The sequence below is a fragment of the Pan troglodytes genome, chromosome 3, assembly GCF_028858775.2.
Source record: "Pan troglodytes isolate AG18354 chromosome 3, NHGRI_mPanTro3-v2.0_pri, whole genome shotgun sequence".
NCBI lineage: Eukaryota > Metazoa > Chordata > Mammalia > Primates > Hominidae > Pan > Pan troglodytes.
In genome coordinates, this window is record NC_072401.2 from 58,656,525 (window position 1) to 58,670,508 (window position 13,984).

Sequence of the window (13,984 nt, forward strand, 5' to 3'; positions counted from 1 at the left end):
ACAAAATCCAAGATGCCCAATAAATTACTTATTAAGAAGGAAAAACCTCAAGAGAAAAAAAAAAATTGTCCTCAAAGACTTTTACCCAGGAATCTGTTCTACCCAAAACTCATACAGTTGAAGAGGTGTATCAAGAAAGCACATTTCCCAGTGTCTTTAAGAACAGGCAGTTAATCTGAATGCATGAAACAGCCAATTCTTAGACAACACAGAGCTGGGAAAACAGTAACTATCTGCAAAGTACAGATTCTACCAAAAGCCTCAAGTAAGAGAGAGAGTGTGTGTTTTTTTGTGTGTATACACACTGTGGGCTAAACAAAGAATGGCTGTGGGTTGAATTCTTTCTGCCTGTGGATCACCAGCTTGTAATGCCCATGTTAAGCAGACTAAGTTGAATGCTTCTTTCTAAATTTCACTTTGTGGAAATTTTTCATTCCTTGGGCTATCTACTTCTAGACATTTCATTATCAACCCTTCTGTTTATTTTCAATTTTGTAAGAAGAATCAGAGAGTCAAAAATTTTCTAGGTGAAAGTAAATATATTTTCATTTCCTAGGAGTTGGAAAAAGGAATTTCATCAAGTGCATCTCATATTTTAAAATTCTTCCATTCCTTTTACATATAATGCAAGAAGAGCTGTTTCATGAGATGTCAGCTGTACAGAGCAGGTCACTGATATAAATCAGGTGTAATCAAGATTGCCTAAGAAATACTGACATCCTAAACACTAAGAACTGAACTGTAAAGCAAAGGATTATCTTAGTTTGATTCTGCAGGCAAAAAACCAAAATGCCATTAACTAAATATTAGTCTTTTCTTATAGCATCTCCATGAACCCACAGTTTGGACTAAGCTCACTCAGGCATTTTAATGGGAGACAGGATGTTTGCACAACCCAGTTTAATTATCTGTTTCTCTGTACTATGGCATTCATCATTACGGGAAGGAAAGTTTGGCTCATATGACAGTCATATCTTATACCAATACTTGTGTAACAACACAATTTAAGTTACTCCCACAGCCCATAATTCAAGTACTAAAATACTCAAATGTACAGCTGCTGAAGAAATTCTACAACATGGAAATTCCTGATGAACACGAAGAGTTTTTGATTATGTACTTAAACACAATGAATTTAAAAGGTATTTTTCTTCACTCATGCATTTTTAAATATAATTCATCTCATTTTTTTTCCTTTCAGCATATTCAGAATTATGAGAGGTATATGACAGAATTATGTGAGAAAGTCCTTGGAAGGTTTTCCAAAGCTTGACTAGACTTAACGTTAATAAGTATGCACATGAACAAAGATTGAAGTGTAATTTTTAAAACGCACAAAATTATATTGGACACATTGAATTACAGGTGCCTTTTTCACCTTGTTAAGTTGTATTATTGTTGATACAGTGTAAATCCAATGAAAACTATTTAAAATTCAGGTACTTACTGTGGTTGGAAAATAAGGACTAGTTTTGAATTTTTTCAGAGCCATGGAAGAGGTGTAGGTTCCCAAGAAGAGGATAAAAGACATGAGTGTGATATCAGGAACAAAATTACAGTTGTTCCCGACGAGGTTTCCTCCATATTTCAAACACTCCTTCTTCGACAAAAATGCCCAGTCAAAGGTAGTATTATGGTACTGAAGAAGAAAAACATTAAAATTTTTCTAGAGAACATTGACATATAAAAAGCAGCCTTTGATACTTGATGAGCTATAGGATTTATACCAAAAGTTTCTGTAAAACAGTTTGAAAATAAGCACTGGAGGGTGAAACTTGATGAGGTGTTCATGGAATAACAGATAAGATGGGCCAAGAGGGTGGCAATTGTTGAAAATACAATGAGAATGATGCAATTTGTTACCTAGTTTGGGCAACAGCCTTAAAATCGCCCACTTGTTCAACAGAAACCACAAAGTACTTCTTTCCTGCACACCTTCCTGAGAGTAAACTGAGACACATTAATATTCTAAGTCTCAAAATGTAAGACTCTCTAAAACACTTTCCTTTTTCTAAAGTACTTACCTTTGTAACGCACAGCTTCTTACGTGTCTACCTGATGGCCCTATGGTTAATGCTCTAAAAGTTGTAATAGGTTAATTACTCACCGAGCACTTTCACAACTATTCTGTTTCTTTTCTAAATAACTAGGGACTGGTGATTTAAGCAATTAAAGTATAAAAATGTGGATGGTCCCTGCTTTTTCAATTGCATATTCTAATAAAGTATAGATTTTTTTCTTCTTGACTCTAGGTCAGCATTATGAGCATCTGTTCTTTGTATGTGCTGTGATGCCTTTAAGGCTATGTAGTTGTGTATGGAATATCCATCTCCATGTTACATGGCCTCAAACATATGGTCAGTTTTCATGTATGGCTGTTGTGGGGTCAGTGCTGTGCTTCCCTCTAGCCGCTCACTCTTGTTCCTATTTTGTGTTTCTAATACATAGGACAATCCTTTTGCTAGCATAGTAGATAGGGCCAGCACACCCATCCCCCAGTTGCTCTGAGTACTAGCTGCTCTTAATTCACAGCTGTCTTCTTCTCTAGAGAACTGCCATTAGCCATTTAAGAGCCACCTCACCTGCAATGTAGTGCCCTCTCATAGCCGATTACTGACTAATACTAACCGGGGCCTAAAACTATACCCTCTTCGTCTCCAGGTGAGAGCAACTCTATGCACAATTTATGCTCCAGAGCTCCCACGGGATCAGGCTGAAGCAAAACTCAGCTGAAACCATATCCTTGTTTAACTCCTTCCCTGTCTTATACTGCTTCTCTCAATCTGTTTTTATTGAGACCACTGTCTCAATAAAGTCACACGCACCTCAAATCCCAAGTAAGTCGGCTTCTATAACAGCCGACTTACTTGAATTACCAGTCAGCCAAAAGTTAATGGCCTCTAAGCCTAAGAAACTTTTTCTAAAATATCAGAGTTTGGAGGAAACTTGGATGATTTAATCAGATTTATCATCTTTAGTATTCAATAGTCCTGAAAGATGAACATTCATTCTCTGCCTGAACATTTTATGTGACAAGCAGTCTCCTGGTTGCTCATCCCCTTGCTTAATAAAATTTCTGCACAGGTCGCCCTTATACTGATATTTGAATCTTCTTAAATATCCTTTAACTAAGTTTCTTTTGCTATGCACAACACTTTCTTGCATACTGTGACAATCTGGCTCTTTCCTGGGGAAAGATTTTCAAAATTGTACCTATCTAAATGGATGCCAATGTGGTTGGGTGGAAGGGACTGGGTGTCTCAGCTTAGAAACATTCTAAATACCCATAACTTACTCCTCTTAGGTCCAGGGCTAATGGATATGTCATACGCTATCAGAAGAGTTATTTGAAAACACCTTGCAAATAAATGTGGAAAGATAAATTTCTCCTGTCCTTTGAAGACAAGAGTTCTACCTCACACCAAACACATCATCAATGTCTTTTACTATTCAATGAATTGTCATGATATGAGTAATATAGTCATAAAAGAAGAATCTCTTCCCAGAAACAGTTCAATTTTTTATAGAGCTCAAAAGGTAAAGTGCTTACATAAGTCAATAAAAAACAAACTATATATCTTTCCCTGAAATATTTTTCCTATAGAAGTTTCAACTTGTAAACAGCTGAACTGCATTCTTGCTTTTATCAAACTCTGCTTCTGAAAGGTGATTAATCATATCTCATTTTGTTTTTGAGGTTTCTGCATATGGATGTTTATAGCAGCATACATTTAAAGTTTAGAAGTCATAATAGCTAACAGGTTTCTTTGTTTTAAAGTCAGCAAAAATTTAACATAATTTCACTTCAGCACTTTAATACCAGCAGAATTCTTCTCTATAACTAGAGTTGCCCACAGATAAGTTGTATTAAAGCAATCCTGACAGGAAGTTCTATTGATTTTCTTACAGAGATTCAGGTTGAGGTGAAGACTATACAGATGTACATGAAATGACAGACATGTCTTCTTGCTTACATCAACTTAAAATGCCAAATGATCACTATTTTGTAAGCCTCAAATGATTCTTTGTACCACTATCCAGAAACTTGAGTATCCAAATACCACCTTTCATTAAGGACTTCAGTATAAAAACTGTAGGTGGCATGCATATATCTCAGCATATTTGGCATTTCAGAATACAAAGTTTCCTACTCCCATAAAACTTAAATTCTAGCTAATAAACAATTCTATTTAGATATCACTGAAAGTACATCTATATTATCTGTATTATTTCAATGTTATTGTTCCATATAAGCTGATGTCAGTGAAGGTTAATTCCATAAAACTTCAGGCAGGGTCCATTTCACCAACAAACTTACCTATGACCACTGCTATGCCTGATGTTCAAGCCACTATTGTCTCCTCTGGCCTTAATGCAGGAGACCCTTAACTCATCTCACTGCTACTGCCCTCTAGCCCTTACAAGTGGTTCTCACATCTCTATGGTTTTGATCTTTATTTCCTATGCAAAATTCTATACATACTGTTTAAACGGTTAAATCAGAACTTTAAGAACAAGCCAGTACTGGCATGGTGGCTCACATCTGTAATCCCAGCACTTAGGGAGGCCAAGGCAGGAGGAGCACTTGAAACCAGGAATTTGAGACTAGCCTGGGCAACATAGCAAGACCTCATCTCCATTAATTTTTTTTTTAATTAGCCAGGCTAAGTGGTGCATGCCTGTGGTCCTAGCTACTCTGGAGACTGAGGCAGGAGGATCACTTCAGCCCAGGAGTTTGATGTTACAGTGAGCTATGATTGTGCCGCTATATGCCAGCCTGGGCAACAGAGCAAAATCCTGTCTCTGAAGAAAACAAAGAACAAGACAAATGGGAACACAATCTCAGAAGTCCTTTCTGCCTGTTAGAATTCTCTTAGCACATTATCTGTTTTCCTTATGATGCGTGTAATGTTTTATTACAATTATATTGTAGCTTCCTCAATATTCACTGTTGTAAGTTTGAAAATATTCAGAGAGATATCTAGTGGGTCTGAGACCTGGATCTAGGAGAGATGTCAAGTTTAGAGACATCTACTTAGGAGTCATCAGGAAAGAGCTGATCATTGGAGTTGTAAGACAATAAAACTACAAGGGAAAAATGTGCAGGAAAAAAGAGTGTAAAACATCTAGGGTATCCACAATGGAAGTGAAGATACCACAAAACACTACGAAAAAGTCATCAGAGTGATGGGTAAAAGAAGTACAATGAGCTGAGAAATGCGTGGGAGTGAAAAAATTGCAACGGCAATTACAGACTATTTTTTCAAGAAATACTATAACAAAAGAATAGGTTAGAATATGCAAATTGCAAGGTTAAGGCAAGTTCTTTGGGGTTGGCAAAAACTTTTGAGGTGTTTATGGTGGATGAGAAATAATCTGGTTATGGGGATGAAAAGGAAAAGAGATTGATGGGAAATGCAAGAATGGAGAAAGGAGAGAGAGAGAGGGAGGGAGGAAGAGAGAGGGACGGAGAAAGCGAGAGAGAGAGAGAGAGAGAGAGAGAGAGAGATGCCCCAGGACTTAGTAACTGTTTTGACTAAGGATGGATAAAAGCTAAAAATGATAAATGTATGGTGCCTGAGGACCAAAGGGACTGTGCATCAATAAGGAAAAAAAAGAAAAGAGCAGAGCAAGACAGTAGCAGAATTTAATTTGGGATACATTAGGCACTGAAGAAATCATTGTTGATTGAACAAACGAAATCTGTCATCATGTCTGGAATATATGACATATTCAAGGAAGATATCTACCAATTTATCTACTCTTTTTATCTGGAAGACAAAATTAAATTAAAATAAACTTTCAATTTAGAGTTGCTGGGTAAAATGTAGGATGCCCAGTTACATTTGAATTTCAGGTAAACAACAAATAGTATTTTCAGTAGAAGTGTTTCATATGTAACATTTAGGACATATTTATACTAAAATTATTCAATATTTATTTAAAATTCATCTTTAACTGGGCATGTTTTATTTTTGTTTGCTAAATCTGGCAAAACTATTTCAATTAGATATAGAATATTTTGAGTTAACAGTCACGTCTAGAAAATAGAAAAATGTGGCCACAGGAAAATAGAAAATGCACTGAGACCTAAGTGCATGAATGAACGAATGTAACCTTTACAGGTACAATAAAGATAAATAAAACAACAACTTCTAAAACTTTCCCTAGAGAAATAAAGTATGTTAACTTAAATATTAACTAATAATATAACCCAGTAAAAGGAAGTATCTAAATGAGTGGTATGAAGATCAGATGGTCAGAAGAGGGAATAATCATCTTCATTGAGTACAGAGAAAACAAAATGTAAACTAAGCCCTAAAAGAAGGACTGGTTTTTGCAGAACTCTCATATTCAAAGGGCAGCAGGAGTAAGAGTAGAAGGACAGCAAAACTGTAACAAAAGGGAATAAAAGCGACAAACTTTAGATGTGCATTTCTTTCTGCACTGGCAGCAAAAAAGAGGTAAAGTATTAGAGAGAGAGACATCAAGAGCAAAGATGCTGATATGGGAACATACAATGCTTCATTCAATTTTAAAGACTTACTGAATGCTCACCTGTGTGGGGATCTAACAGTGAATAGACCAGATGGGCTGAAGCAGATTGTTTAGGTAAATGGGTACTGGGGGAAAAAGATTTAAAGAAAATGATCAAGTTGCTGAGGATCTTAACTGTGGTAAATCTCATGAAAAGAGATTTCAATCTATTTTTTGAGATATCTTTTTCAAGAGAATTACCCTGTTATACTGAGTGGATCTGCTCGCATTTCTGAAAAGTAGAATGCATACCAAAGGATTTATTTTAAAATTTAAAAGACCACAGTATCCTCCCTAAAGGAAAAAGTGAGGGATAATATGAGACAGGATGGACAAAATGTTCAAAGCCATTGAGGCTAGGTGATGCGTATATGGGGCTTCACTGCTTTACTCTATTTTAGTGCATATTTAAAATTTTACGTAATACTTTTAAAAGTAGGAATGTGTAATCTTCAAGGAGATTTAAGGACAGAATGGTTTTTACACTTGACTTTCTCGGTGGGAGAAAATCACAAGGATGCTTTGCACAAGAATATTAATATGACATTCCATTTCCCATGAAATGAATGTTAATTCCTAGAATCATCATGAAGGTTCTTAGTCCCATGATTAACAGCATCTCTGGGTAGTATAATAAGTAATAATAATAATAAAAATAATAATTAAAGGTTCTGTATTACAGTAGATCCTCACTGTCATCAATAGGTTCATGGAAACTGCAACTTTAAGCAAAATGATGTATAACCACCCAGTTTTACCATAGGCTAATCACTATAAGCAAGAGTTAAGTCCCTATGGCATATTCTTGGTCACAAAAACATCACCAAACTTCTAAATAAAGATCAAAACATTTCTAATATTAAATGTTAAAATAAATGTGAGCTATACATACATTTAAGAAAGATTAGTAAAAATAAGTAAGATAATTATTATCATTCCAGGTCAGGGTTGTGAGTGGTCAGAGCCTATCCCGGCAGCTCAGGGTGCAAGTCAGGAACTATCCCTAGACAGGACACTATCCCATCACAGGGTGCAGTCACACACACGCCCACACTCAGTCTGACTGGGAAATTAAGACACGCCAATGAACCTAATATGCATGTGTTTGGGATGTGGAAGGAAACCAGAGTGCCTAGTGAAAACCCATGCAGACATGAGAAGAACATGCAAACTCCACATAGGCAGTAGCCTGAGAGTCAATTTCTCTTTTTTTCATCAACGTTATAATGAAATGGTGTAATCTGAGGACGTGCTGTAGCCCTTTTGAGTACTGACTGATAAAATATGTGCTTTTAAAAATATAAATGAGAGTGATACCACCAATAAAAGCCTCAAGGTTAAGTTGTTGATGTACTTATTTAGAGTTTTTTCCCCCACAGTGGTGAGCCAGATTTGCAGTAATCTGAAATCTTACCTTATCATCTACAGCATGCATTTGAGTTACAGTTGTCTGTACCATTATAAGACATCAAGATAAACTGGTTGTTCTGCTTGTGATTGGGATTATAGAAAATTGTGAGAGGCCATCACTCCCATCCTAACAACCAAAGCAAGCTAGATACCCTATAAAAATCATAGTTTTAAAAAACTCACCATTAAGATGAGGAAAAAAATCAAACATTTTTTATTTTATTATTTATTTATTTTTAAGATATTAATACATAGTCTCACTCTATTGCTCAGTCTGGAGTGCAGTGGCATGATTGTAGCTCACTGTAACCCTACAGGTGTGTGCCATCATGCCCAACTAATTTTTCTATTTAATGAATTTTTAATGGCTACATGCAGACTGGGGTGACAGAGCAGAATTCAGAGGAGTCCTAGGCATAGATCAAGTCTGCATCCACTCACCAACTTTTCTCACGGTCTTTGCCAAGTGCATGGGTAATACACGAAAGACTGGGGGTTGGACAGGAAAGCTAAAAGAGTTCCCCCTTATATACATGGAGCCTCTCTTAAGTGTAAGGAAGCCACTTTCTTAAGATGGGAGGCAGAGAAGCAGAGCTGAGAGAAACTTCTCTGAGGCATTCAACCACTTTGGAAAGGGCTCAGGTGTCTGCCATCTGAAGGCTAGGGGCAGAGTATTTGGGCAAAGAAAGATCCCCCAAAAAGAAAGCTAGGGTATCAAACAAAATACAGCATTCCATGGGACCTTCCGGTGTAATGGAAATGTCCTGTATCTTGTTTGGATAGTAGTTACAACCATCAAAACTCATTTCAATGAATACTTCAGAACTGTGTATTTTAAGGTACGCCTCAATTTAAAAAAAAAGGAATCTGATGTGGAAAAACAAAATACTAACTGATCCTTTCAATCACTTCTTCAGAAGAAACTGACATTTGATTTTGAAATCTGGTGTCTCACACTCTGAGAGCTGGAAACTGCAAGCCAACAGGTATTAATGCTCATTATCTAGATACAGTGTGAACAAGCTGTGGCTAATTTTAAAGGTTTACAGGAACATTTTAAGGAATTTGGTTTGCAAGTTAAAGGGGTATACCAAGCAAGAAATCTATAGAAAAATTGGAGAAAGTGAGAAGAAATAAAGACACCATTCCAACAATAAATGGAAATTCTAAAACCTGCCTTTTTATCTTGAGACATAGTTATCCTAGAGTTCTAATCTCTGTTTAAATGCTCTAATACCCCTCTCTCCTGCTCTTTTCCCTGAAACATATCCCTACCACCATGAAAAAGAAAGCTTGTCTTCATGCTAGTGAAGCTGAAGGGAAAAGACCTTCCTTCATCTGACAGGATGTACTGAAGGCCTGTGAGAGCAAGCCTTGCTGGCTCCAGGGGATGCATGTCACTTTTCCTGTACCTTCTCTCACAATCTAATTATGGCTGAAATGAAAAAAGGAAAATTAAGTCCTGATGACTGTGTGTCCTAGGAAAGGTTCAGGATAGGAGAGCCGGCTAGCATAACCAAGCAGACGGAGGACGCAATAGCCTCTCAGAAGATGGGCTTCCCAATTTCCTCTCTCCATTAAACTTCTGAGTTATGAAGGCTGCATGACCTAATCAAATGATAATACCTGGAAAGAACAGTAACAATACCTAACACTGACTGAGAGATGACTACATGCCATCCACTATGCTAAGTTCTGCCTATCTATTACGTTGGCACTTACAGTACCTTTGAGATAAGTACTATTACCATCCCAATGTTGCAGATGGGAAACTAAGAAACTAAGAAGGTTCCACAGCTTTTTAAGTCATGGAGCCCTGCACTTGAACCAGGCAGTCTGACACAATATCTGTGAGTTCCCCTACATAAAACACTATGCTGCTTCCTGAAAGAATAGAAATAAGGCAGATTCTAGAGGCAGAAAACCCTGAGTTCAAATCCTCATTTTACCATATACTTGTAATATGTATGGTCTTTGGGAGGTCAGTTAACTTTTCTAAGTCTCTGTTTCATCTACAAAATAGGGGTAACATCTAATAACTCATAAAGTGATTGTGAGAATTATAGACTATTACTGTGAAGAGTCTGGCACCTAGTAGGTGCCTCAATAATTGATCATTATGATTGATGGTAATAAATCATATTTGTTTAAAACTCATTTCTGAGTCATTTACCTATATTGTATGTGTGTGTATACACAACATATAAATACGGGTAATGATATGAATGAAAAAGGAGAAATGAAGGATAAAATAAAAGTTGGCCTTCATGACCACACACACACACACACACACACACACACACACACACACATTTTTTCTCCTAACTTCTTTCCCTAGAGGTGCTGAACATAGCACCTTCACATTTTAATTAAGGTATGCAATTGAGGCATACGAAGGGATTGCTGCCCTGGAATATGGGGCATCTATAGGAACTGGAAGGGTAAACATTGCCATTTGTGTTCATTGAAGCATCATGGTATACTAGGAATGGCACCAGTCTAAGAACCACCCAGACTTCACTTCAAATCTTTGTTCTACTAATATATGGCTATGTGACCTAAAGCAAGAAAGGTGATTTACCCTCTGGAGCTTCAGTTTCTCTCATGTATAAAATAGAAGTAATTAACCCTGGTAGTTTATGTTGATGGTTATAGTACATATTAAGGTCTACAATGATGAGAATATATGTAACACATGTGGTCTCTAGTAGGTGTTCTATAAATAGTAGCTAAGTTGAAATGACATTATGCCTCTATGTCTCTATCACAGTCATACTAGAAGTCAATCAGAACTTCCATTTTTTTTCAAGAACCTTATTGTGACATTTTGTTTTAATACATATCAGTTACTGGAGTTTCTGCCAGGACTTGCCCAAAGACAGGTCTTAAAAGTTCATTAATTTTAATGATTCCCTTGATTAGTTACAAAAAGAATTAAGTTAGATAACAATTTCTTTTTTTAAGTCAGTGGAAGTGAGTGTTTCACTAATATTTATTGCAAATTAACATGTTTTTATTAACTATATTAGCTATATTTTAATTAAAATATATATTATTAAATTATAGTTTATTAATTATATTTTTACTATAAGAATTTTGAATAAAATTCTTTCAAATCTAGAAGGAGGCAGTTTTCCCTGTATTTAGGCAAGACCTTTTAGGCAATAGGCTGACCAGTTGAAAGACTGAAAGTTGAACTCCTTTCTGTATGCATGTGGTAAAACATATACACATACTTTTTCACACACCTAACATCAAACATGGAAGAAATAGAGAAGTAAGTTTGAGGAAAGTCAGAGAACACTTTAACAGCAAAAAAAGCAGTCAAGAGAGCCATAGAATATAAAAACAAAAAAGAGGGTCACATGAGAGTTGCCCAGGAAAGATACAAAACATCATCTTTGAAAGGGATGTTAGGGCACTCACTACATAATATCTGTAGAAATGTCCGGGTCTCCTGAGAGATGGGCACTCTATCAACACAAGGTATTATGGCTTCTGTCTTTATAACTGAAAGATTGATATTCTTTGGTAAGATTCCATGTTCAGCATAGAAGGAGCACAATTGGAAGTCTGAAACAGCACTTTCCCCTTTTTCTCCAATACAAAAGCCTCCTTCCAGTGTGTGACCTTCCATGCAAAACAGCTCATTTTTAAAGCTTAGTTCCAGTCTCCTAAAGATCCTTGGTTACCAGCCATGGGAAAGGATATCATGTGACAGAGGCACAGTCCTTTCTAAGTGACAGGGGAAAGGTCCTGCTACAATCACTCTTAGTGAAGAGAACACAGCACCATTTGGTTGGTAAGAATTCTTAACCATACGAGAAACAGAGAGAGGATACTGTGCTCTCATTTTCCAGCTTCTCACATTTTCCCTTGTGAAAATATTTCGAGGTTACAATTAATGCGATGTGGCAGTTAAATTCGTAAGAAGTTTTAAAAAGCATGTTATAGAAGTAAATATTGGCTTCAGCTTTTTTTAAGGCAAATAAAAAAAAAGTGCTGACTAGAGCAAAGGAAAGTGGCTTTTTTTTTCCCGTCCCTCCACTGTCAATAATTGTTATGTATGTGTTCATGCCAGAATTGCTGAATGGTAGAAGACATCATATATTATAAGTATTATAAACAAGTATACAATATGCAGTCAGTATGAAGGTAATTTAAAATAGTAAGTCACTTACCATGTCAGTAGAAGACATAGTTGGCAAATACTCTGGGGCCAGTGTGGTGTCATTAGATATTGAGATATTAGCTGTAAGCAAAAGACAATTATTTTATACTATAAAACTAAAATAGAAAAAGACCTTAAATGCATAATTAGGTACTTTTAAAAGAAGGGTTATACAGTAAAAATGTCTTTAATGACAACATAAGGGCACAGTGAATTTTTATTTATTATAAATGTGTTCACCTTTCACCTAGATAAAACAAAGATTTGGACACATCTGCTGTGCTCTAATCTGATAAGAAATGATGGTGAATATTTAAAGAGACGGTATTAAAATTTGTTTCAGGTTTCAAAAAAAAAGAAATAAAACTTCCCTGATACTACAAGGTACTCAATATATTTTGTCTAGTGGAACAAGGGCTGTTCATAATTGATTAAGTTGGCCACTGGCTTCAGAATGTACAGGAAAATTTCCCATATTGAAGCTTTACTAATTAAGACTTAAATAATTTGTAGCTTTTGGAAATTTCAACAGTGTATGAGAAAGGTTATCTTTGCAAAATGTGTGAAAACAAGAGACAGTACTAAATAATAAAAATATAATGGAGATGAATATTTAATCTAATTTTAAAAATTATTTTCATATAATGTGGCGTCATTTATAGGTTGAAGATGGCACTTGAAGAAGAATCTAATTTATTAAACCAACCTTCCTCTTGGAAATGTTTCATTCCTTTTTTAAAATTTTATGTGTCTGAAAATTAAAAAATAGTATTTAAAAAGTACTCTATAAAATATTTTTCTTTATCAGATAAGCCTTTTTCCTATTTTGCAAAGCTTTATGTATTATAAAATAAACTATTAGAGCATATTCCTAATTTATAGAAGTATTATAAAACAACACATCAGGGTTTTTAATTATTCGTTTGTTTGTTTAGGGTCCCATAGTTTATTTAACATCTGAATTGCTAGCTACTGTTTGATCCCTACTCCAGTGCCTCTGAGCCACTAGCTTGCCTTTTTAGTTTGCCATGCTTCAAGTCCTGCCTATATAAACCTTTAAGAAGAAACACACAGGTTTTGATAGCTGACATTAGAGTATGAGATCCATAAGGGAGGAACAGAAGAAGCTTATCTCATTCACTGTTTTTCCCTAAAATCTACCCAGTGTAGCTCTTAACAGGAACTCAAAAATATTTATTTACTGTCAATAAAGGAAGTTAGAAAAGAGGGCATTTCATGACTAAAAATGAATGAGAGCAGATAAATTGGGGAAGAAAAAAAAACAAGAAAAACAACTAAAAAAGAGAAAATATTTAGCTTGAGCCCTACTTTTGGTCAATTTTGGAATTCACTCTGGTCTTTCAAGACTTTAGATTGTAAAACTGTTAAACTAAAGCTAGCTGTTGCCAGAGTTTCTCTATTTCAGCAGTAAAGCAAGTACATGTGCATATTATCTGTGTTCTTATTCTGTTTCATTACAGATCACAGAGGGAATTAAAATAGGCTGAAGCACATCAGAAAGCTAATCCACCACGATCAAGTAGGCTTTATCCCTGGGATGCAAGGTTGGTCCAACATATGCAAATCAATAAATGTGATTCATCACATAAGCAGAACTAAAGAAAAAAATACCAGATTATCTCAATAGATGCAGGAAAGTCTTTGGATAAAATTCAACATCCATTCATGTTTAAAAAACTCTCAACAAACTAGGTGTTGAAGGAACATACTTCAAAATAATAAGAGACATATATGACAAACCCACAGCCAACATCATATTGAATGGGCAAAACCTGGAAGCATTGAAAACTTGTGCAAGACAAGGATGCCCTCTCTCAGCACTCCTATTCAACATAGTATTGGAAG

At 35.8% G+C, this 13,984-nt stretch overlaps 1 protein-coding gene across 4 annotated transcripts in view; it reads right to left on the reverse strand.

The window, feature by feature from the left end:
- The window catches only part of SLC4A4 (solute carrier family 4 member 4), a 475,003-nt gene that overhangs the window by 72,859 nt on the left and 388,160 nt on the right, over window positions 1-13,984 (reverse strand). For all 4 annotated transcript variants that reach the window (XM_054683021.2, XM_517243.8, XM_009447756.5 and 1 more), the window contains 2 exons: window positions 12,129-12,199; window positions 1,448-1,639 (listed from right to left, as the gene is read on the reverse strand). In XM_054683021.2, the coding sequence (XP_054538996.1) occupies window positions 1,448-1,639; window positions 12,129-12,199 (263 nt within the window). The remainder of the gene's footprint in view (window positions 1-1,447; window positions 1,640-12,128; window positions 12,200-13,984) is intronic.